Consider the following 24,521-nt stretch of genomic DNA (forward strand, 5'->3'; position numbering starts at 1 on the left):
CCACTTATCTCTTTTCTTATGGAAATCAGCGCGAACGGTAGGAAACACACGACCTCGCCGTCACGCCGAACGTGGGCATCCTTCTCAGTGTGTGATGGAAACAGTCCCGGAGGAGAGTGTGTGTAGAAGTGAGAGATGGAAACGGTCAGCAGTTATGCTTAACAACACAAGCGGAGTGTGTGTGTGTGTGTGTGTGTGTGTGTGTGTGTGTGTGTGTGTGTGTGTGTGTGTGTTGGCTGAAGGTCGGGCAGCAGTGCAGCTGTTGTGTCTATCACTCATCAAACAGGTGGCTCTCAATCCTCCCAGTGTGTTTGGCAAGTGTGAGCAAGCCCCAGGATTCGAACCACAGGCATGGTTTTTTTTGTTGTTGTTGTGTTTTTTTTAACTTATTTTTTCCCCCCATGATTTCAGGCGTTTTGACACATCAGACAACACTTCTGGTTTGTGCCAGAGGTGCATAATCATTACTGTAACCCTGAATCTCAGGCTGAAAGTGTAATTACACACCTTTTTATAGAAGCTTTATAAGTTCATGGTGAAAATGGACTCTTTTTTTTTATTTTATTTTTTTATCTGTTCTGGACCCCTTTTAGATTTCTCATGATGTTAAGCTATTCCTTTAACTTCTCATGAAGCATACCAACTGTTGGTGTTATGGTACACTTACTAACCCACAGTACAGGTGCTTACAGTCAGCTGTTAAAGTTTAATGGCCACCAGTGACTTAAAGAAAACTGAGCAGTCTCCCCTCTGACTTCTCAGCCATCTCCCTTCCCCCATTTTGATCCCCCTTTTGTCATTTGAGCCCCTTACGTGTCTTTGGATGAACATAAAAACTCAACAACAGCATAACAAAAACCCATTTACATTCAGATATTATCTAGAGTGTCGTTACGGGCTGCCGCTCCGTGACGGTAAGCTTCTTTCTGTCACCAAATCTGTAAAAACTCCATCAGTCTCAGGAGACGACGGAGGATCGAGTGAAGCTTCGGGGGGCCAAAAAGTTCCTGCGCAGCTGTTGCTCCCACTCAAGCATCCCACTACCGCCACCGCCATCGCCACCCCCCACCCCAATACTCACTGACAATGTGCGAGACACACCCAAGGACATATGCCTCCGACTTCCAGCCGGTCGCAGCACCAGTTGAGATGTTTGAATCTGTGCCCTGAATTCCTCACCACTGCAGCGCTTCAGAGATGTTTAGGAACAAGTGCTGCACCCACGACGCCTCTGCCCAAACACGATTAAATTTAAATAGCTACTAAAACACTGTGGAATAATGCATTCCTTGAAATGAATTTATAATGCTTCTGGAGGAGCTTCTCTAACACTGAGTTAACAGTGCACTCAGCCAGTCGTTGTTTTAACTAGAAGTGTTGAGTACAGTGTTGGCCTGTGGAGAATTAATGAACTGTTCTGGTCAGCTGAGTAAAAGTTACATTTTAATATCAAATATAACATTTCTTTGCACAACCATAGAGGCAACTATCACATTGAAAATAACTATACAAGAGCAGGATGCTGCTTCTGGATAATTCGGCTTCATTTTTAAATATAGAGGAATGCTCTTTACAATTTCTTCTTTAAGTCTCATTTTAAAGGGTTAAAGGTGGTAAATATTGTAACAGTAGTTACTGAATGTTTAACTGACTTCTCTATTATATAGTAAAATCAAGAACATGTTTGGAGTTGCTGGTGTGTCTCCGTTCAGGTAAGTAAAACACTTCCTTATAATTAACTGCTTAATAAGTTGTAATGAATATTGTTGTTGTGTGAAGGTAAGTGGTTAAATTATCCCATTGTCAAAGGGATATTTTTACTGCCTGACAACTGAATTCGCGTTTTATTTGCTCATCCTTTGCTGAATCACTAGAAACCCGCTGACTCCGTTTGTACTGAAAAGCTGCACGTGCATGTGGCTTCAAAATCGATCTTTGTGCTCAAAGTCCAGAAAAACTTTTGGGCCAAACCGGGTCTCAGCCGGGTTTAGGTATCAGGGGTGCCACACCTTGTTGCCATACCCAGTTTAGTCCCGCTACGTGGCCACTTGGCAGTGCAGTGCGCGTCTTGGACACGGCGCTGCGCTCTCGGCGCTCCGCCGCTCTGCTCGTGTGAAAGCTCACCCCTCCCTCCCTCCCTCCCTCCCTCCACCTCCCTCCACCTCCATCTCAACCAGCGCCGAAACCGCACTACAAACACGAGAGGGACGTTCATTCGCGACTCACCGAGGCACGCCGTTCCCTCCCAGACTTCCCAGCCAGGATACCGAGCCTCACTTCACTGATCGGTTGCCGGAGTTGCGTCCCGCTCATCCGCTCGCCTGCCAGCAGCTCCGCGTCCTGCCGCTTCGCTCCGTTCCGCTCCGCGCCGGGCCGGTCCGGTCGCCCCCCCCCCCTCTGGAGAGCAGTTTATTCCCTGGAAGCTGGATGAATTATTGGAGAGTTGTGAACAAGTGTGAGAAGAACGCCGAGGCTCGGGATCTGTCTCCTCGCTCCGTCCAGGGAAGACAAGACTCAGCCAGAGTTGTGGATAATAATGGAGAGGACGTCTCTGTATCTTCCTGTTGTTATTTTACTGATGCAATGTAAGTGGAACAGGGAAACTACTCATCCAGGAGAACTCCTTCTCTTTGTGCTTGTGTTTCTCTACTTTTGTCCTCAGGATCAAGCTCAGGATAGATTACAGGAGCGCTGGCGTCAGTGTAGCTGTTTGAACTTGCACTTTTTATTTTTGATTTATTATGGTGTTAATGGCAATTTGAAGCTTTATGGACTTGAAATCTTCATTTTAAAACAAGTCACGTAGGGAAATTCTTTTATTTTCAAAAAAGCAAGTTATTAAATCACAATAGTGGAGTTTTTAGTGGTGGTATTACTCATTTTAATGACATTTTTCTATTTTTAATTTAAAAGTGCAAAGAATCTCTTGGATTCCTGTAGTTGTTGTTTTGCTGGTCAGTTAAAGCCCTGCTGTGAGAGTGTGCCGTCGTGACGTGCAGCCAGGCTGGGCTCCTACAAGTTGGCCCTGAAGTTGTAGTGGCCCGCTGCCAGCTCGAGGGCGTGGGTGGCACGGCGGTGGCGGGTGGGCACCGGTTTTGGCAGAAGTGGTGGCAGGTCTGTGTATGAGGTCAGCGGTTGGATTACCACCACAAAAACCTCCAACTGGCTTTTGGGTGTTTCGAGGGCAGGAAGGTTGGGGACAAAACAAGTGGAAATGAATCTTTAAATAGCCAGAGAGCCTCCGACTCCTCGCCCAGATTATCCTGCATGGCAACCTGTGTGACATGACAGGAAACGAGGCAGCCGTGTAAGTGCTGTTAGGACTTCAGGGCTCGATGGATGCGATGAGACAGTGAGAGTGAGTGACGCACATTTTTACTCTGAGTTGTCCACATTTTGCCACCTGTCAGGCCGCCGGGTCACGAGTTCACAGAGGTGTGTGTTGTCCAGTCACGCTGCGGAACAATCTGACAGAAATCACTCATCCTCTGATGGACGACAACCGTTTAACAGCGGCGTCGAACCCGCCTCGGCTCGACTGTGGATAGTATTGTTTCAAAAAACAAATATTGAAATCCTAAAGGAAATGTTTTGGGTGGGTCTGTGTGGCAACTGAAGCAACATCCCTCTCTCTCTCACACACACACACACATGCTGTGTCTGACTGAGACAGCTGTTGCTCACAGTGTTACAGTCATACAGACAGCCTTTGTTTGAAGGGAGGACACACACACACACACACACACACACACACACACACACACACACACACACACACACACACACACACACACACACAGGCGTCATCCTGTTTTTCTGCGTACCCCAACAGCCTTGAAACGTGTGTGCCGTCCACGTTCACGTTATCTGTATCACACAGCCAGACAGGATATTTCCTGTGGGTCCATCTTCCTCCCTCTCTCATTTGTTCCCTGTTAATTTGAATAAGTGCCTTAATTATTACTGCGCCATGCTTTTGACCTCGGCACAGGCCTGGCAACACCCAGCCGGTCTCTGTAACACTCTGTACGGACCACGTAATGAGAGGAAAGCTTCGTGCCAAGGAGCGAGCGTGCCATCCTTCTATTTTTGCTCAGGCGAGAGGGTGGCTGTCCCTCTGAGAGTTTAAACTGCCGCACTGTTTGGTTGATGTTAAAGCCGTGCACGAGGTGTGTGTGTGTTTTTGTGTGTTTGTTGTTTTGCTTGCCTGTGTTGCTGCTATTTGTTAGATGTTTCAGTGCTTCAAAGCCACAGCAGAAGCATTTTAATTACCATAGTGGCCGTATCTGATGCTATATTGGAGAGCACCACCAGAGACCTGCTGCTTTGATGCACAAGTAAAACTTAAAAAGACCTATATAGGCAATTTTTCTGACACCCATATCTCAGGTTCACACACTTGTTATAAAGATCTTTTTGATCTCCACGGCTGGATTAGGCCTCCAGTTTTGCCGTTCGGGCGACCAAAGTTGCTCGGCTCCAGCACGTCTCGTTGCTGGACTCCTGATGATTGATGCTTCCTGAGTTGTTTCCGGATGCAAACGCCGGCCCGACTCCCGCTCGGCCGCTGATAACGGGAGCTGTTTGTCGGTGCAAATCAGCGTTTACTACTGACACACGGGGTGTGATCCACAACTTCAGAGTCTGCCTCTGTAACAACCAATTGATGCTCCCGATCCGGTTCAGGTGTCGCTATCTGGAGCTCAAACCAAACCAACCGAGCCGATCTTAAACTTATTGGTGAACTTCTTGTGGCTTCCAGGTGTTCTTTGGTTTAATCAACCCATTAGCTTGCTGCATGGTCATGGACAACACTGATCTCATCACCCATTGTTTGCGTAGATTCAGAGGCTTCGGTCTTTGTGGTATTGTTTAAATTGACCCTCGTGAGCAGCAGCAGGGACACGACGCTGAAATAACTTGGAGGCCCCGGCGGGTCCACTTGTATTACATGTGGTGTTGACTTCTCGGACAGCTGTACAAGCTGCAGAGAGCTATGTTAACATTAGCCACCATGCAGTCGTGAAATGATCCGAACAGGCCGTGTGCTCATTGTCTGCCTCGACCCTTTGCAGTTAATTGAGGCCATTGAAGCTGACTGTTCACGGCGGCGAAGCGCACCACGGGGGCAGCGGGACCTCGCATGCACATCTTCTTTGCTCATTTTTTTGTGATGCGTGTGCGTACGTGTCACACGGGAAGAAAAAAAAAAAAAAAAAGCGCACTCGGTGCAGGCATGTTGTCAGCATTGCTTCATTTCCTTTTTCTCAAAGAGACACCCTTCAAGACAGCGGCGGGCCCGGTCTCACACTATGTGACAAGAGCTCCTTCCATTCACAGTCCCACTGTCTGAGAGGATCTCCCTCGCCTTCAATCCCACCCTCTCTTTTATTCATGCCTCTGCAGGTCTCTGGTCCCCCCCCCTCCACCAACCTCCGCCCGGTCCCCTCCGTGCCTCGCTCTCCTCTCCATTTGTATTCTATTCTTAGGGTCGCTCATCTCTCCTTGATCGTTTATTCTCGTCCCTTTTTTTTTTTTTTTTTTTTTAATCTCATTGTATCTCCCTCCCTCGTCTTCGTTCATCCTTCAGCGAGGCGATGCTCCTTCCGAGGGTGTCGAGGTACACGAGCCGAAGCATCGACGATAATCCTTTCACGCCGCCGCGGGTCAACACGAGGCAAAGCGAAGGGGAGGAGAGAGAGTGCACTTTTAATTCACTGGGGTCAAAGTTTAACCAAGTGACGCCGGTGTAAATTGTTCCAACTTCGGGAAAAGGCTTTTAGAAAACTCAACGTCACGCCACATTTGGCAGATGACATTATTATTGTATAGGCTGCTGTTTATTTCAAAGCCACTTTAAAAATAGTAGATGTGTGAATTAGAGCGGGCGAGACCTTTAGTATGAATTCAAACCGAACACTCGTCCGACTTCCTGTCATGTTCCACATTTCCTGTCCTTTGTCTTCGGCTCGCCCCGCTTTGGTCCTCTCCCCGTCGGGTGGAAACCCTCCATAACTCATATTCATCGAGTAACAATGGACCCCACACAGGAAGCTCTGGACAAACAGGAAACTCAGTAATTTCACAACATTGGTTTTTTCAATGAGGAAGAGATTTGTGTCCCATTTGCAGGAACAATGGCAGGAAAGTGTGTGTGCGTGTGTGTGTGTGTGTGTGTGTGTGTGTGTGTGTGTGTGTGTGTGTGTGTGTGTGTGCGTGCGCTGCAGCAAGCTTTCAAGAGTATATGAAGGTAATGTCTTCATTACGCCAAATTCTAAGTTTGCTGGAAGTTTTTTTGAAGCCCTTAGTGCTCAGAGCGAAGACCCCGGAGGCCCATTTAACATTTATTCTGTAATCTAAAAAAATACGTGGCCTTCAGCCTGCAAATCTCCTTCTCCTGAACTGAAGAAGTTTTGGAGCAGTTTCACTCACTGAGTCTGTTGTTGCTGTTTGCTGGACTCCACCCCGCCTCTCCCTCAGGAAACTTTTACCTCTGTTTTAACAGCCGGACTATCAGACGGTAATCCGCCTCCCGTAAACCAATCAGCACGCGTGAGAAGAAGCCGTTGTTTCTTCTTCCTGTTTGGATGCACGGGGGGTATCAGTGAAACGCAGAAACAAACATAGAGAGCACACCGTCCGCCGGTAGTTAATGGTCTCCGCACATCAGGTTAATCTGGAGGGGACGCTGGTGACGCGACCTCCTCCTGACCTGCGCTCACGAACATACACCTTAACCCGGTGGGATTAAAGCAGGGGAGGGAGTAATCCCGCTTTTACCTCCAGGCCTTTCCTGCACCGAGACGCCTGCCGTCTTCTCCCCTCAGACGGCAGAGCAAGACACCAAAGAGAGACATTAAGCATTCTCCTCTTGCAGTTGGCGGGCAATGAGGAGCACTTTACCCAATTCACCTTGCCCCCTAATGGAAGACAAGTGATATTGCATTCTGAACTGCTCTCACCTCAATTTTTTTTTTTCCATCTCCTACTCTCCCTCCCCTCTTCCTCCTCTTCTTCTTCTTCTTCTCCACGTCCACCAGGTTCGCCCTCCATCTCGGTTACCGTGTCGACCAACAGGCACAAGGTGGAGGTGAGCGAGTTCTCAGGTGAGGCAGAAATAAATAAATAAACCCGTCTCGTCTCACGTCGGAGCCTTTTGAAGCATGCTGCTATCAGATTCTCTCTGACAGAATAAACTGCTAAGCTATAAATAGACCAAGCAGTTAATAAATGCCACTGATCCTTTCATCTCTGGAATAAATATCTCATTGGTCACACTCTCTCTTATTTATTTATTTTTAGAGGCAGTGCTGTCCTGCATGTTCCGCACAGAGAAAGACCAGAACCCACGCATCGAGTGGAAGAAAAAGGGGAAAGATATTTCCTTTGTGTACTTTAAAGGACACTTCAGAGGTGAGAAAAGCAGCCCCGTCTCTCTCCATCCCCACGGCGACGACCGGAGGGCATTTGTTTTAATCAGCTTGAGGTACCAGCTGGAAGGGCTGTGCCGTATGAGGATGAGAGAAAACATTTGGTTGAGGTTGATGAATGACTGATGGGTAAAAAGTGAGATGTTTTTTTTTCGGTGTGGGGCGTGAAGCCTTAAGCCCGCGTCCCATCCTCAGTGTCTCATCTTTGTGGTTTAGGACGGGAACTTAATGGGTGAAATAAATAATGAATCGTACAGCAGCTTTCATCCAGTCAGTCGGTTTTAACTAAAGAACACAAGAGCTTTGAAATGCCTTCAAACCTTTTCATTGGCTGCCGTACAGCTGAAGTTAGTTTAAAAGGTGACTGTATGCCTTCATGATGTCTGACTGTTTCTTATACAGAGCTGCCGAATGTCGTCAAGGGAAAAGTGGCACCACTGAAACTCACCCTCCCACTCGCTGGCTGCATGTTGCTGTATTATTTCATGTCATGCAGATTATGGATTGTAATATGCACACAGTGGCTGTAGCCCTCAGCCAGCGAAGACATTTCCTCTTCCTGACCTTCTGGTTTGGTTTTTTTCCTCTCAGGTCCCTTCGAGGGCCGAGCGACCATCGACGGGGCGACGGTGACGCTAACCAGCGTGACCCAGGAGGACGCCGGAGAGTACCGCTGCGAGATCAGCGCTCCTCTCGACTCTGTCAGCCTGGGCGAGACAAACGTCACGCTCAAAGTCCTCGGTACGACTGACTGACAGTCTATCGCTTCAAAAATAACTGGGTTTGTTTTCCCGGGTTCTGCTTATATTTCTGTAATTCTCTCCTCCTTCAGTGCCCCCTCAAATCCCATCCTGCGAAATCCCCAGTTCGGCAGTGACGGGCTCAGTGGTGCAGCTGCGCTGTAGAGACCAGCAGAGCATCCCACCTGCCACCTACTCCTGGTTCAAGGACAACCAGCCGATCAGCCCGACTCGACACGCCAACGCAACCTATCTAATCAACTCACACACAGGAGTGCTGGTGAGGCTGTGTGTGTGTGTGTGTGTGTGTGTGTGTGTGTGTGTGTGTGTGTGTGTGTGTGTGTGTGTGTGTGCAGATAACAGGCAGACTGGAGTGTGTATTGTGAAATATTTGACACTGTCTCCTTGCAGTATCGCGTCTGATTAAAAGGAGTCATAATAGAAATGCTTTTGCAGAGCGTTGTTGTCCTCATGCCACTTGTCTCCGTCTCTTCTTCAGGAGTTCAGAGCCGTAGCCAAAGAGGACACGGGTCGATACAGCTGCCTGGCATCCAACGGAGTGGGGACGCCCAAGATGTGCGAGGGCAAGCGCATGACGATAGGTGTGTTTCTGGTGCTTCCACACCTCTCGGCTCTGCGCAACATCACGGAGGCGCTGGAGAGGAAATTTATTTCACCCCCGCTTTGAATATCTGAAACAGTCCAAGTGACGGTTTAAAGGGACACGGGATCCATTTAGAGACCAAAAAAAAGTATTCTCTATATATTCTATTTGCATGCATTGCTCATTAATTAAAGGAAGTCACTGATGTCGGTGTGCAGGAAAAGACATTAGACTCAGCAGATCATAAGTCGGTCTCTTCTGCAGAGGACGTCAACGTCACCGCGGTGGTGGCCACGGTGGTGGTCGTGTTCCTGGTCGTCGCCATCTGCGGATGCGGGGGACTCGCCTTGCACCGCAACGGCTTCTTCACCCGTGAGTCTGTCTCTTTTCAGAACCACTTAGCTTACATGAAGAAGGCATCAATTAATAGAGAGATTGTTTTTATGCGCTTCCAAAAAAAGAATGACGCTCAGTCTTGTTTTCTCTTCCATGGATTCCTCCATCAGCAGGACACAGAGGAAGGTAAGAGCTTTTTGATTGCATTAACATTGATGTGAACAAACGCAGGCTGATATCCCACACACACACACACACACACACACACACACACACACACACACACACAGAGGATTGAGAGCGGGGGAGGGAGGGGGAGGAGGGGTTTGTTGTTGCACTTAGACTGCGTGTCTGCATCTGTGTGCTGAGTCAGGAGTGTGTTGAGTGACAGCTGTGTGTGTTTTCGATCCCCAGCAGCGCCTGCGTTTCAACTCGTAGGGTGATCGGCACCAACAGGTGTAAAAAAATTAATTCAATAAAACCACGGGGACATTTTTTACCATTCATTTAGGTTTGATTGTTTTGTTATTTTTTTATTCCAAAAATTATTTCCACTTCCTGGCAGATGTCCGTCCGTTAAAAGGGTGTTTGAAATGCAGCCAGATAGATGATTCCCCCCACCACCCACCCACCCACCCCCCCAAAAAAAAGCAGCAAATCAAAGGAGGAAAAATAAATCTGTGCAACATAATTATGGAATAATTACTGGCTGTTAATCAGCAAGGAGGAGAATATTGGCAGTATGGAGAACTGCAGGCAATTACACTGATTGGACGACTAATTTGAAACGGATTATTTAGATACCGTAGAATGAGACTGTGGCACAACAGAGGGCCGTTACTGCACCGCTTCCACACACGACAGGAAGGAGGCCACGACGCCTGGCTGGCTGTCGAGCCACAAACCAGCGTGGCACAATTTCATGTCCTCGTGTGACTGGTCTAACTCGGTTGACTTTGTTATTTGATTACTGGCTTGTTACTGCTTAAGAGTTGGACGGAGAGTCAGCGCTGAGCTCTCCTTGAAGCTGATGCGAAAGCTCTAAGTTAAAGTCTGATGCTTATCCCACTGAGCTAACTGGAGCTGTCAGTGTCAACTTCCTATTTATAGAACGGGCTTCTTCACAAAGACTCAAAGACAATGTGACATGGTTTCTGATGCACTGAAATTTACAGAGTAGCAATGCAGATCTAGGACGAGTGTTGTCACGCTAAACACTGACCCCGGATCTGTTTGCAATTGTCTGTATAGACTGAAGAAAATTTTGACTCTTTGTAGCTTTAAGATGCTAAAAATCTGAAGCCCAAATTCCCCAATAGTGTCCTTGAACAAAACATCTCTCCGTCCGTTTACTTTAAAAGTTTAGTATACGTCTTCTTCAGCTCGTTAGATTTATTTGTCAGTAATTTATAATCCTCACGAGCAGATAAGTCTAAAACCAGAAATCATTGTAATTGATATGTATACCAATCCGCTGCAGCATTAAATCCACCTGCCTAACATCGTATTGGCCCAACAAGACCTCTGCAGGTGTCTCGTGGCATCAGGCACGGAGACGTTGGCAGCAGATCCTTTTAGCCTCGGACGTTACGAAGCCCTTCGTGGAATGGACTCGTTTTTCCAGCACGTCTCCGTCGGACGGAGATCAGGGGGAGTTCGAAGGCCGGTGTCGACGTCGTGTCTCTTTTCTTAAACCATTGCTGGTCAATTCCTTTTGTAAGAGGCCCCAAGGTTTCCCAGCAGGACATCGCTCAGCATCACGCTGCAGCTCCTTTGCTTCCCGGACACCTTCCGTTGTTTCTCCGTCCAGTTCTGATGCTCACGTGCTCTTTCCAGACAACTTTGTCGATGTCTCTTCCTGTTCTCCGAGCTGTGACACTTTTCTATCACAGCCAGCGTTCTTTTTGTTCCAGCAGCGTGGACTGCAGCAGCTCCTCTGTGGGATCTAACCATACCGGTCAGACTTTGCTCTCCACACGCATCAGTGAGCTTCGGGTGCCAAAACCCTTTTTTGCCAGTTCACTGCTCGTCCTTCCTTCGACCACTTTGGGAACTAACTGCTGCGTCCTGGGAAGACCCCACAAGACTTGTTGTTTTGGAGATGTCAGCGATGAAGCCTTCTCAGTCTTACTCCTGTCAGTCTCTCACATTCGTACGCTTGTACATTTTTCCTGCTTGACACAATCGGATTTTTAATGAGCCTAAACTGAAGCCGACGGGAACGCCACTTATAAAAAATACTCCAATCAAGAGCACATAACCAAAGTGATTGACAGTTTGAATGGTGGTTAAATGTGTTGCTCAAGGACACTCAGACGGCCGTGTTAAAACATGACAGAAAGACAGTCGCACTGGATTCAGGCTTTTAATCTTGGGGTGTTGGATTGCTGCATGTAATTAGCTCACCTCCGTAATGATTGGCTGCATGTCTGTCCAGCATTGATGCTGGCATATGAAATATTTTATCATTCAAAAAGGTGTGCCCGTGTGTGTAATATCAAAGGGTGTTTTGAAAAATAGAGTTTTGATGCTGTGATCTGATTCCTGTCAACTTTTACATTTGATTCATGTTTCCAGCGTCTGATTGCAGTTTTTTTTGTCTGACTATTTTAGCTTTTATTTGTAAAGTATTCTTTGCACAGATGCTCATGGTGGGTTGTTGTTTTTTTTTACTTTGCAGTTTAAAGGCATCAATCCGAAGGAAAACCTGCAGAACACATTTTAATAGTCGGGCAAAATAATGCAATGACCTGAATATATGAAATGTTCAAATCAAATGTGGGAGTTGAAAGATTTCAGATCACAGCCATCAAGCCGTACACATTTTGAAATTACAGATACGAATGTTCAAGCTTATGAAACCACTTTAAAAAGCCAATTTCCAAGCACCTTTTTATGAAGGATGTAATATTCCATACTAATAACCCCCCCGAGTCCAGCATGGTGTGCAGTACGAGTCGCCGATGACTCTGTTCTTGTTAAAGCCGACGCCCTGACCCCCACAGGTCATTTTGGATCTCCCAGTGTCACGGTGCAGCCCACATCAGCAGCCAAACCCTGCACAGAACTGAGGACACGTGAGTGTGACACATCAGGGGACGTTTTTACAGCCACAACAATTCAAAATCTTGCTCGCGGCAGAAGCCGCAGATAACCAGAGACGGACTCCTCGCGCAACCTTCCTTAAAACCAGTACTTGCGTCCACGTTCACCAGAAGTAAAGTGTTAATTAATTACTGAGCTTTAGAGGTGCTGCTAAGCAGATTTCTTTTACTCTTGGAGAGAGCCAAGCTAACAGTCTTCTGGCAGCAGCTTCGACGGACAGATGAGCACTAATCGTCTTCCCACGTGACTCTCAACTACAGAACAAATAGGAGAATTTAACTTGGCGAATGTAATGTTGAAATGTAAATCTGTAAACCATCTATTTATATTGATCTGGGTTGGATTGAGTTTTTGATATCATTAAGAATCGTGCAAAGGAAATGAAAAATGAAAAAACTATTTATATTATATTATATTATAATATATTATATTATTTAGAAGTCATTTATAAACAGTCTCGTTACTATAGTATTGATCAGATCTGTATGCTCTCAGGTTGTTGTGTCTAATTATCATAATAAATACTAAGAAATTCAACATTCTGACATTTAAATAGCACTCCACAGAAAAATGTAATATTTGAATGTTCATTTCTGTATAATTATAAAAATTCCCCTCCTACATACACAGTACATCGGTAAATCTATTACTTTTTCAACTGGTTGGACTAATTGAAGTAAATTATGGCATTACATGCTTTAGATGAGGACAAAGGTTGAAATTAACATCGCAGGTCGCTGGATGTTGGAGATGAAGATTACAATACATAGTGAAAGGAGTTGGATACCAAATGTAAGAAGATGCCCCGTCACACTCGGCTGCAGTTAACCTACACAAGGCTCTCTGTGTTACAGCAATCCTGCCTAATGATGAGAGCTCCGAGTCAGACGGTCCTTTGTACCCGGTGGGGTTTGCCATGTGGATTATTTATGCACTTATGACTCAGGATGCAACTGTCTGATGTGCTCGTCATGTCTTTGTCTTTCAGGTCCAATGTCAACTACATCCCTCCACCCCAGGAAGTAAGTAGGCCCACGTTTTTAATTGAATTGCCGGTGGGTACAAATAGATCACACTTACACGTAGTAACCTGAAAACCAATTGTGGGTGAAGCATTAAGAACCTTTTTTCCTCAGAGCACTCCTTAGAAAACCTATTCAAGTGTTTTAGACAGTAACAAGGCTGATTGAAGGAATTGAGTTGTTGGGCACAGACTTAAACACAAGTAGATCACACTGTGAACATAAAACCACTGATGGGTGAAGAGTTTAGGTCCCTCCGGACGTTTTTCAGAGTTTTCGGATGTTAGGGAGCCCCCCCCCCCCCTTTACGTTTTTGGACGTTTTACTATAGTATGATTATTATGTTTTTTTCCATTGACTGTGGTAAGAATCAAACCTTCAGCTTCACACAGGGTCGTCTCATGTCCTGACCTACATGACCACATGGGTTAGGAATTTTAAAATGAACTGACGCACATAATAATCCAATCCAGAAGCTCCTGTACCACGTGCACGGCTCTAAAATGTAGTCTCAGATTTGCATCTGTTTCCAGACCGGTTTCTAACAACTGCTGCGTTTTTACATGTTTTTCTTCTCCTCCTCCTCCTCCCGTTACCTCGTCCCGTTCACTGCTCGTTGCACCTGTGAAAGAGAACAAAAACAGATCATTTTCTGATCATTTCTGTCTCCACAGGATTTCAAACACACACAGTCATTTATGCTCTAAGAAGCTGGCCTTCGTGGGACACGACTTTACCCTTCTGATAACGTGCCAAGACTGGATTTTTTTTTTTATTTCCTCCACAGACTTTGAATGATCTTCCAATAAATGCTGATTTCAATGGACTTACTCTCTTGCTTTGCTGTGTAGTTTGACTCTTTTATGGGATTAAGTACACTTTTATGGTACTGTGCTCCCCCCTGGTGGTCACATGTTTAAATTCCAAACGATCCAGGGAACAGCACAGATTTCTACGCTGTGCAGGCCAACTTTCTTTTTAAGTACTTGTTTTATTTTACCAAAGACTCGCGATTAAGTTTAAGGGTTTTACTTTTAAAATTCGACGCATCGCAAGGGACTTCTCCTGAAAGCCATAGGGAAAGCGTTTCAATCTACTTAAATGTGGCTTACGTCAGTTGATATTTTGTGTTTTCTAACGCCGAGGCCGCTGGAGATCCTCGCGATCTTATTAACAACGGGAAGCCGCTCTAGCGTGTTACACTAAGACCAACCCCGTTCCATCCTAATGTGCCTGCATGGTCTTTTTTATAGATACCTTGTGCCTTTTTAATTTGTTTGTCATATTTATCTTGAGAAAACTTGCCTGTAAAGAACTTGCCTTACTTTTTCTGTCTTTCTATTTTTGTGCCACTGTTGATCAATGTTCATCAAATGGAGTGTCTGTTTTAGACTGTGAATGAATTGCTCAGATTTTTATTTGAACGATGTATCGAAAATAAAATGTTTTTCTATTCAAACTTGAGTTTGAACTTGAGTATTTCAAATACTTTAGATGCCAATACTTCTACATTTAATTTATTGGTAATTTTATATTGAGTAAAACATCATGGTATTCATAACATGTAAATGCTGCTTCTTTTTTTTTTTCTTTCCATCGTTGCATATTTACTCGAGGCCTCTTCTTGCCCACAGAGGGGAAGTATGAAGTGCAGTGGCCCAGCAAGCAAGACTATACATTAATCTTTCAGATGCAATGCTTCCTAGCGGCCATGTTGCATCAGTGTCCTGTTTTTTTATTTACACCAACAAACGTCTGGGTTGGAGCTTTATAGTGCAGCTACATAGTGTATTTACAAGGGTGTTGTTTTAGTCTATATTTTGGAAGCAGCCTTGTGCAGCTGAAAAATCACCTCGGTACATTTTCCAAGCTCAGTTTTAAAGCTCGGCTGCACAATCTTTAAAAATTTAGGCATCAGGTCAGATGGAAACTTACCCTTTCTGATGCTATTTTGGGTTTCAAACATTCATCCTGGAGAGGCTTCAATGCATCTCTGACCTTGTCATATTAGAGCACTCTCAAGACCAATGCAGAGTGACAGCCAATTTCCATCTAGGTCAGCTAACATTTGGCTCACTCTAATTTATCAGTGAACTTCAGTTATCTACAGTATGTATTGATTCTGTAAATGTCCTTTTGCAGAACTCAGAGGTTATGGGTTCGCATCTTACCCGAGGTACTGAATTTTAAAGACTTACAGCCATAGTAAAGACTGGAATAGGTACAGGACGCCTGACACTAATGTGAGCGGGGAGCTCCAAGTGGAAAGTCACAATTCAGGGACTTGGAGGTCGCAGGATCAAATCCTTATTGGACCGAGTCAATTTTGAAGCCCAATACCCAAAAAGCTGGAGCCCATGTGGCACTTCCTGTTGGGCCCTTGAGGAAGATGATCTCCCGCCCTGTCGGCTCCAATGCAGCACAAAGGAAATCATTATCCTCTAATTATAGATGGTTAAGACGAAGTATGTTCATCTCTGTAATCTGCGTAATAGCATAATGTGTCACCAGACCTGTAAATCTAAACAACTGGTCGAGGCGAGGACATTTGTTGTTTATTTTTCTGACATTACAACTGACAGAAAATCTGGAAATTGGGGCAGAAAATGTTCTCATTAACGTCTGAAATGCAACTAGGTTTTTTGAGTTTTTTTTTTAACCTGCTTGTTTTCACGTCTCAGACAGCGTCACATCACTGCTGCTTAAAAGACACATCTGGAAGGCATTATGAATCATCGCTGCTCAATGTGGGTGGCATTTCCGAGAACTAAATTATCTTCATCCTTTTGCCACCCTTGGTTGCCCGTAAAAGTTTGTTTAGCTTATGACAAATTTGATCCAGTTTTCCAGCTCCAAAAGAAAATCTAAAGCCATTATGTCCAAAAGCATACTCAATTAGATCTGTGTTTCCTGCAGTCCAGGAAAAATATGGCATATCCCTTATTGTTCACTGATAAAATCTCCAAATGAAACACATTGCAGGGCGATTGCTTTTGTAAGGTGATCTGTTTCTAATGTTCACAGCCTATTATGGGCCTTAGCAGGATGTAATTTAGCTCTTAAATGTTTGGTTTATATGAATAAGTCACCCCATGCAAGCACCAGTGGGGTGTCTGACCGAGCACAAAGGGAGGTGTGCGGTTGGGGGTGGTAGCCCCTGCCCTCTTTGTCTGCATGCCTTTACATGGGTGTCCTTTCAATACTAAATCTTTTTTCTCACTACATGTGTTATTTGTTTAAAAAGATAGAACAATGTTCTCCTCTGTGGTGGCTGCTCTGCATTGTTTCTGCCCCATCTTGACAGTGATGTGCTCTGAGCATGGTGGGAACTTGCTTGGGTGCTCTTGGGTAAAAAAAAAATTTTTTAAAAAGGAGTGCAGAGGACGCTACAAACATACAAGCAGAATACTGATGAGGCCTTCACACCCTCATCACCACAGATAAAACGCTTCAGACAGCCAAACTACAAAGACTGTCAAACTTGAATTGAACATCGGAAGCCTAACTGTGTTGCAGAGGTGTTGATGGGATGAATATTCATAGTACACTTCATCCCTGACACACAATGGCCCCAGGACAGATTTATAAACCTAAAGATAAAGTAGGTGTACTTAGGTTGATTGAAGTGAGCAGTCAGGTGTGACTTGAGGCCTGACTCCTCCCTCAGCTCGTCACGCCGTATAAAAAGCACCTGCTGTTGGTTGTTCTCGCTCTTCTCCTGTCTTCAGTCTGCTGTGGCTGGTTTGTGCCATTTTGTGCAATTGTTTGCACTATTTTGCTTTTCACTTTGTTCAGTTTAGATTTGGTTTTGCTTGACTCCTTAGTTTCTGTTATTTGGTTATGTGTCTGTTTAGTTCAGCCTGGTTCTTCAAGTTTCCTTTTGTTTGATTAAACCAACTTGGGGTTTTTAACTTGTTTAATGAGATCGAATGTTGTATTTAGTTCTATTCTTTCAGAGGTGCTGTGTGCCACATTGTTGGGAGGCTCTAGGCACTCGTGGTGAGGACCCTGCAGTGTGTGGGAAGCACTGGGACACCATTTTGTAAGTTGCACCCTTGTCTGCCGTGAGGTTTGCTGTGTTGCACCAGGTGAGTATTTGGTGGCACCCCCTGAGCACTCCTCAACATACACTGCCTCTCAAATGGCTGCAGTTCCTTTGATTTTCTTTCTGTAGTTTTCTTTATTTTGGACTTTAGTTTGAGAAATTTTAGACTTCCTTTTAGATTTTAGTTTTTGTGTTGAGGCCTTATTTAAGACTAAAATGTAATCAAGATCAATTTTAATTGACTTTTGAATGAGTTTTGTGATTTATTTTTCTTTCTCTTTGAACTTTCTTCCCTCCCCAGCAGCTGCAGTTCCTCCCACTTAATTATTTTGTCTCTTCAATAAAATGTTTTTGGTCAGTAACCAGCCTGTTTGCCTAATTAGTAACTCACCAATACAAGATTAAAGATTTGTGTAAACACTATTTCCTGGGGTGCAGTTCCCCAGGTGGGGTTGTCGGTCCAAATCTCTGTTTTCTCTTTTGTTCTGCAACAGACTGTTGAGGGGGGGGGAATCCTACATCACTGTGCATGGACCATGTTTCATCTTACTTTTCAGTTTATAAGCTTATTTAAAGTTAATTTCAAAGCACAGTATTTTTTTCCACTACATACTCTGACTGCTGAGCATAAATGTACTCCTGCTTATTAAATGTAAGGATATTCATCACTTTAGCATCCTATAAAAGCCTTTTATTATTATATATTGAGAGAGAGAGAAGGAAGTACTGATTAAAAAAAAATGGTAGAAAATAGATTTAGATGATTTAGTGGGGAATGTATTTATAAATTTCCATCAATTCCTCTTACTTTGAAAGTGCTCACCAGAAGCCCTTTTCTCATATTGTGGCGTCATACTGCGCTCTCCCCCTCTCTCCCCCTCTCCTCCTCCTCTCTCCCCCTCTCTCCACTGTGTAAACTCAACAGGGTAATTTGAGCAAACGGGAGGGGGAGGTGTCGGAGGAGAGAGAGGGGGGGGGGGGGGTGAAATAAAAAACCTCAGCAATCAGTCAGAGGTGTGGAAACAGGAGGCAGCGGCGGCGCGGGAGACGCGCACACGTGGAGGAACAAACGGAGCTGCACTTCTGAGGCGCAAACACTGAAAACAAGCCGAAGTGTTCAGGAGCAGTTCCCTTCTGTCTGTTTCGGAAAGGAGAGGGAGAGGACGATGCTTCTGGAGGAGACAAATAGGTGACCGGTGCCAGCGGAGGAAAGAAGGCTTTACGCTTATCTTCTGTCCCTGATTAAGGAAATAAAAGAGCGTCCCGGAAAGTGGACGCACGGCGAGGAGATCATGGAAAACCTCTGGAGGAGGAAGACGCAGGCGGTGAGATGGAAGTGGTTGAGGAACTCGTTGCTGCTCTGTTTATTCACTGGTGAGTTCCCGTTTCATCACTTTAAATATCCTTTCATCCTCAAACAGGTCCGTGCCCATGATTTACCTTTTAAATGGACTTTTAATGATGCTCCTCCTCGTTTAATTAATGATGCGACTCCTCCAGCCTCACAAATACACTGCAGGGGAACTAAAGGAAGTCAAGAAAAGCTTATGATATTTTTATTTCAGCACATTTTAGGGTAATATAAATATTTTTTCCTTCAAAATAAAGCACAAACAAAACCTGTTGGAAACTTTTTTTAATCTGAGTCTACAGTACAGGGTTGCTGTGGAGGAGGGCAGGGGAGAGGACTAGCTGCTACTGTTAGTGTGTGTGAGAGAACAGGGGTGGAGGGGGGTGTAGGACATGGTGCCATTGTCTCCAAGCGTGTGGAGAGACAGGAGCCAGGACCTCAGAGGACCACCCAGACAGAGACCGCTGAGACCTCCTATTGACATCAAATGGAAGTATCCCCAGCTTTTCTTTTTTTTGTTTAAATGCCGGTGGTGATGTTAAATGAACCATAAAGGAAACGGCCATTAAAACTTGCTATGATGACAGAGAAGCATGCATTCAGTCAGCTGATTTAGTCATGAAATCACATTTTAAAGACATTTATGTTGAGAAAAAGAGTCGTTTTCCCACACTTTATATAAAGTTATGAGTTCTTGGTGAAAATCCTCCTTTAGCAGTAATGAAAAGGCAAAGATTTCTCCCTGTATTTGAACACATGCATGGAAATGTGCATATATGCCTTCAGGCACACATCATTGCAGTGAGTGAAAGCAGACGCACACATGTGCGCCCTGTTTGTTTTCTTTGTAGCTTCCTTCATGTGAAGTAGGTTGACTCGCTCCTGATTGTGAAAGACTCCGAGCTTCTTCACGACAGTGGTTTACATTTTTTTAAAAGAGCACAAATATCACAGCTCTGCAGAAAACCCCTCAGATGAAAAGGGCTGGTGTTGTGGCAGCAGCAGGTTGAGACGAGTACACAAGAGAGGCACAGCTGTGTGTACAATGCTTTTGAATGAGGAGGCTTTTGGCTGAAGGGAGGGTAATAAACCACATTAATCACACACAGTAATAGATCCTGCCAGTGCCACGTCGGCTCATGGCAACTTATAAGCATGTTTAATGTAAAATGATCATGCTGGATCGTGAAGTGGGTCAATGCACGAGTGGCAAAGCTCATACATCAGCACTGCATCCCATTCTGATGGTCTCCCACTCGCTGTTCAATTCACTTGCTGATCACTGATGGTCTTTATTCCACCGTGTGCTGATTTCACACTTTAAAGCAACCATCAACTCCTGAGCAGCTCTGTGTGTTCCTGTTAAAGGACAGCAACAACCAATGTTTGTTTTGCATTATTTGATCAAGTTGGGAAAGTCAACGGAAACAGGCCTATTTCACTTTCACGAAACACAATCATCCAGAAGCCTGAAAATAATCAGTTTACAGTCGGTGAAAACAAAGAAAAGGAGCACATCGCCAGAAGATTTAATTTCCTGCACACAGACTTAATTGTTCTGTAGGTGATCATTTTATGAGTTTGTCTTGTATGTCTGGGCAGCACTGGAGGCACCTCTGGCTGGTAATTGGACCAGGATCCCCCATCATGCATCAGTGATGCAGTCTGATTTTAAGTTTGGTTACGCATCGTTTTTGGTTTCAGCTCAAATGAAAATCCAACCATTTGCTTTTATTTTTTGGGCCGATAAGTCCCTTTATGGATACTCAGTCACTGACATTAAACTTGAAAGAGGAAGACAGTTCTGGATCTGAAGTTATGAGAAACGAGCTGATCCTTCTGGCCGTGTCTTACATCGGTCTGTCGGCTGCAGCCAAGACGCAGCCGACAGTGTTGGATTCAGCTGGTGGGACATGTGGGCTGTTTTGCTGCCTCAATCTGCCTGCACATGGAAAAATACATCATGCATGTCTAGTTTGAACTCGCTGAGATGCTGCATAGCAGTTACATGGCAACTGCTGCTTGTTTCAACCTTATTAAATTACATGCAGAATCACAAAGCTTTCTTTACTCTGTTTGTAATACAGCTCATAAAACCCAAAGTTCCTAAACAGAAGAGATTTTTTTTTTAATGTATTTTAGTTTTTGCTCCACAGGTATTAATGCCTTCTTTTTAAAACAGCCAAGCGCTTCTGCAGCTCTCCGAGTTCATAATAAATCAACTGGTCTTTAAAGGTATAAATAGAAGCCGCTGGTTGAGGTTGTGTCCTTTTCAGGTTTCTTCATGAAAGGTTTCATTATAGCACTCAAGTTTTTTTCTCATCGAAGGAAAGGTTAAAAACACCGGACAATTTCTTTTAAGAGCTTCTTTTATTGCAAGTGGACACTTACGACTTTCTCACAACTTCTGCTCTATCAGTGCAGCGGTATCCTTTTCACCTACAAAAACAACTGCTCCTTCTGGATCTTTTCATCCACGGGGTTCATCTTGCGTTCAAATAAAATGCCTGTTTTCCGTACGTTTTTTTTCTTTGGTACCATAAAAATGTAACTCACTGTATTTGCAGCCTTTTAAAAAGAGTGTGTTGCATGTGTGTGTGTTGCAGGTGGCAGCGAGGCCCAGTGTGAAGGCTGTATAGAGTACTGCTGCGACGGGTCGCCGCCTTTCTGCTGCTCCTACTACGCCTATGTGGGGGACGTCCTCTCGTAAGTTAGTGCGCAGACACAACAAAGTTAATAAAGACTTTTATTGGTTTTTGTTTGGGCAAAATTATGACAAGTAAACAATGTATTTAAAATGATCCAGAGACATTGTTGGGTTTGGTGCTGGCAGTAAGATTCGAATTAAAAAAATACCAGCTGTCCTTTAATGCCTGAAGACCCGTCAGAGGTTCTGACCTTTAATTTCTCTGTCATTACTCAGCACAGCTGCTTCAGCACATTCACCTACTTCTCTGACCCCCGTTTCCTTTCAGATTAAGTCTTAATCTGTTTTTTGTTTTTTTTGTATAAACCCCTGATGGATGTTCATTATATATTTGTCCTAATTTTCTCTGCAAAACCTTGAATGAGTTGTAAATGTCAGAATCCGCTCCTCTTCAAAGCAGCCGAGGATGAATCTGACCTGCTGACTACCGCTGACCATGAAGACGTAACAAACTCGTTAACGATGAGTCTTTTTCTAAGTTTATCGTGCCAATTTACAGACTCCTCTGCACTCAACACACACACACACACACACACACACACATGCATCACACAGCTGAATTACATCAGATGCTGCAGTTTATCTCCATGGCAGCAACTTCGAAGTATTGGTAGCATGTCTGTTGGAGACAGCTGCCTCCTCTCACACTTGACTGGATGGCTCACAGTGTGTGTGTTCGTGTGTGTGTGTTCGTGTGTGTGTGTGTGTGTGTGTTCATGTGTGTGTTCCAGGGGCACCGCCATCTCCGGTATCGTGTTCGGTGTGGTGTTTTTGATGGGGGCGGTGGCGGCCTTGTTCCTGTGCGTGTGCATGTGCATGAAGAATGGGCGTGGCGCCAGGGTCGGCGTGTTCAGCACCTCCTACATCAACACGGTGACCCAGGGCTATCCAGGTGGGCGCCGCCACACACCTGTCATGCATCGCGACAACACAATGCAGAATCGCTAATTGTCAGGTAGCATTAATAAAAGACTGATTCATATTGAATTTTTTTATAATAACTTATTAGAAGGTATGAATTATTAAATGTGGTACCACCTTGTCACTTGTTTTTTCACAGTATGACTTGTTTTAAAGAGACAGCCCATTATGTACATTCAATAAAGATTTATTTCATTATATAAACTGTAAAGACATTATTTCTTAGTATTAGTTACATTTTAATGATCTTTTATACGGTATAATTGATCAGGAATTGGTTTCAAATCCATTTGTCACACACAGTAGTCTGTTAAAGAGATTTTGTCGGAGTGAAACTTCATCTCCTGTCCTCAGGCGAGCTGAATAGAAAGAGACAAATGTAAGACATGAATAGGTGTAATATGTCACAGATCCACCTTGAGCAATTTTCCTGAACAAAAAGAGACGATTGTGTTCATAATATAAAGGCACAAACTTTATCATGACCTTTTATTCAAAAGCTGCTTTCAGTTGCATAACTGCACCTCATTTGCCTGTTGTTGTTGTTGTTGTTTTGTTTTTTACTTTCATCGTGCTGTGTTTTTCTTTTTCCTTTGTTTGTATATATATTTTTTGTCTGGATGCTCATCATTTATTTATCACGTTTCATTCTTTCCTTGGTGCGGCGCCATCATGCTACGCCGGGCGGGCGTTCTTGTAACTCTGATCATGTGTCATGAACATGATGCAATATGAATGCTTTTGTACTGTATGGAGCGACAGGGATATAAATTATTTTCCTACTACGATGCCACAAAGAAACTCGACAGTTTCTGATCAGCTCCTTCTTTATACAACATAGTAGTCGGTTTGCTTTGCTGGTGCGGGGCTCAACTTTATTCATATCTTCTTTCATGTCCGCTGCTTTGATGTTTGTGTGGATGATGTGAGTTGAAACTGATACAATGGGGTCAACCAACCTGCCATTTTTCACCTTCAGTGTTTATTCAAGTCCTTTCCTCCAGAGTGCCGTTTCTCGGTTTTACCACTAGAGGGTGCAACTGTCCTCTTTGTAAAATGGGGGCCGGTATCGTGAGCCTCATGAAACATGGAAGAAAAGGGAGGTTTTTTAATTATTACATGATAAATGCTTTTGACCAACCTGCACTGCTAACGCTTCTTTATTTTGTCCTCAGGTCCTCCACCTCCGTACACCTGTGACTACGAGATGTACCCACCACCCCTGCACCCCCCACCCTACACTCCAACACCGCCGGGACCGGCCAACTACTCCCCCCCTCCTCCTTATCCCGGTTGCACCCGCAAGTGACTCCCCGCCGCACAGATCGTGCACTGGAAGCTCCCAAGGCCGGGATCCCCAGACCTGGAGATGGCTGTACACCTCCGGCTGTTTGCTGTTTAGGTGTGACCCGCGAAAATGTCCACATCAATGCATGAAATGAGGACCAGGGTGCAATACTGATCAACGGGCCTGAATCCCCTCTTCCACGTCGCTGCATTTCTGCTGCTCCGTAGTGGAACAAATGGTGGGAAAGTAATCGTTCAACAAACTGTGGGTCGGGACGGCCAAAGAACGCCCCATCCCGTCTGATAGACTGTACTGTCGGCAGCCCTGCTGGCCTGCAGCTGCTACTTTTTGCCCGTTAATAACCAATATCCTTATCCGTCTCCCGCCTGTCCACATCAAAGGCACTGCACCCCTTTGATGGAGGTGAAGACCACTTTTGTCAACATGGAGGGGAACCTCGCACCACTGAAGGGGGGGGGGGGGGTCTTTCCAGGACACAATGTAGAATTTTCTTTTATGGAAACTTACCTTCCCCCCACCACCACCACCACCTTTTCCATTTGAAAGAAATACTTGATTTATGTCAGTGACTGAGCTGGAGGTCGATTCTGGAAAGTGTTGTAAACATGTGGGGTCTGGACCTGGCAAAGACTTGAACACAATGACCTTCAGTGGCATGGACGACTTACAGGACAACCGATCTGGGGTCACATTAAAACCATCTTTTTAAAGGATTTTTTTTTCATTAAAATTGTGAAGCATTCATTAAGGGAGCTGCTGTTGTCGGCTAATTAAGGTTTTTAATTGGAGATGACGTCACTGTGTTGTGATGGACGACTGTGAATGATGCAATGGTTTTAACCGTATAAACGACGTCGGGTAACTAAAGTGTTTCCTTGCTGTTTTAGTGGCCGGTGCTGTAAATAAAAGATGTTTTAAAGTATACACATTAACTCCGGTCTCCAGTTATTT

At 44.7% G+C, this 24,521-nt stretch overlaps 2 protein-coding genes across 8 annotated transcripts; both read left to right on the plus strand.

The window, feature by feature from the left end:
- The first annotated feature begins 84 nt into the window (after nt 1-84).
- On the plus strand, nt 85-14,701 carry jam2a (junctional adhesion molecule 2a). 7 transcript variants are annotated; one of them, XM_069163900.1, is made up of 11 exons: nt 85-1,712; nt 7,041-7,090; nt 7,303-7,413; nt 8,022-8,171; nt 8,263-8,450; nt 8,670-8,772; nt 9,039-9,146; nt 9,281-9,296; nt 12,116-12,187; nt 13,204-13,237; nt 13,912-14,701. In XM_069163900.1, exons 1-11 carry the CDS (start codon nt 1,681-1,683, stop codon nt 13,942-13,944), a joined length of 897 nt encoding a protein of 298 aa, XP_069020001.1. In that variant the 5' UTR covers nt 85-1,680; the 3' UTR covers nt 13,945-14,701. The 7 variants fall into 7 exon arrangements, with proteins under 7 accessions (XP_069020001.1, XP_069019996.1, XP_069019997.1 ...); XM_069163895.1 differs by lacking the exon at nt 85-1,712 and adding an exon at nt 1,767-2,585; XM_069163896.1 differs by lacking the exon at nt 85-1,712 and adding an exon at nt 1,767-2,585 and having other exon boundaries at nt 9,284-9,296.
- Nucleotides 14,702-18,299: 3,598 nt separating this feature from the next.
- On the plus strand, nt 18,300-24,494 carry cyyr1 (cysteine/tyrosine-rich 1). The gene is made up of 4 exons (XM_069164254.1): nt 18,300-18,656; nt 21,240-21,339; nt 22,072-22,232; nt 23,437-24,494. The coding sequence occupies exons 1-4, from the start codon at nt 18,575-18,577 to the stop codon at nt 23,568-23,570; spliced, it is 477 nt and encodes a 158-aa protein (XP_069020355.1). The 5' UTR covers nt 18,300-18,574; the 3' UTR covers nt 23,571-24,494.
- The last annotated feature ends 27 nt before the right edge of the window (nt 24,495-24,521 follow it).

The sequence above is a fragment of the Embiotoca jacksoni genome, unplaced genomic scaffold (genome assembly GCF_022577435.1).
Source record: "Embiotoca jacksoni isolate LCO1_2020_lvr unplaced genomic scaffold, fEmbJac1.0.p SCAF_30, whole genome shotgun sequence".
NCBI lineage: Eukaryota > Metazoa > Chordata > Actinopteri > Embiotocidae > Embiotoca > Embiotoca jacksoni.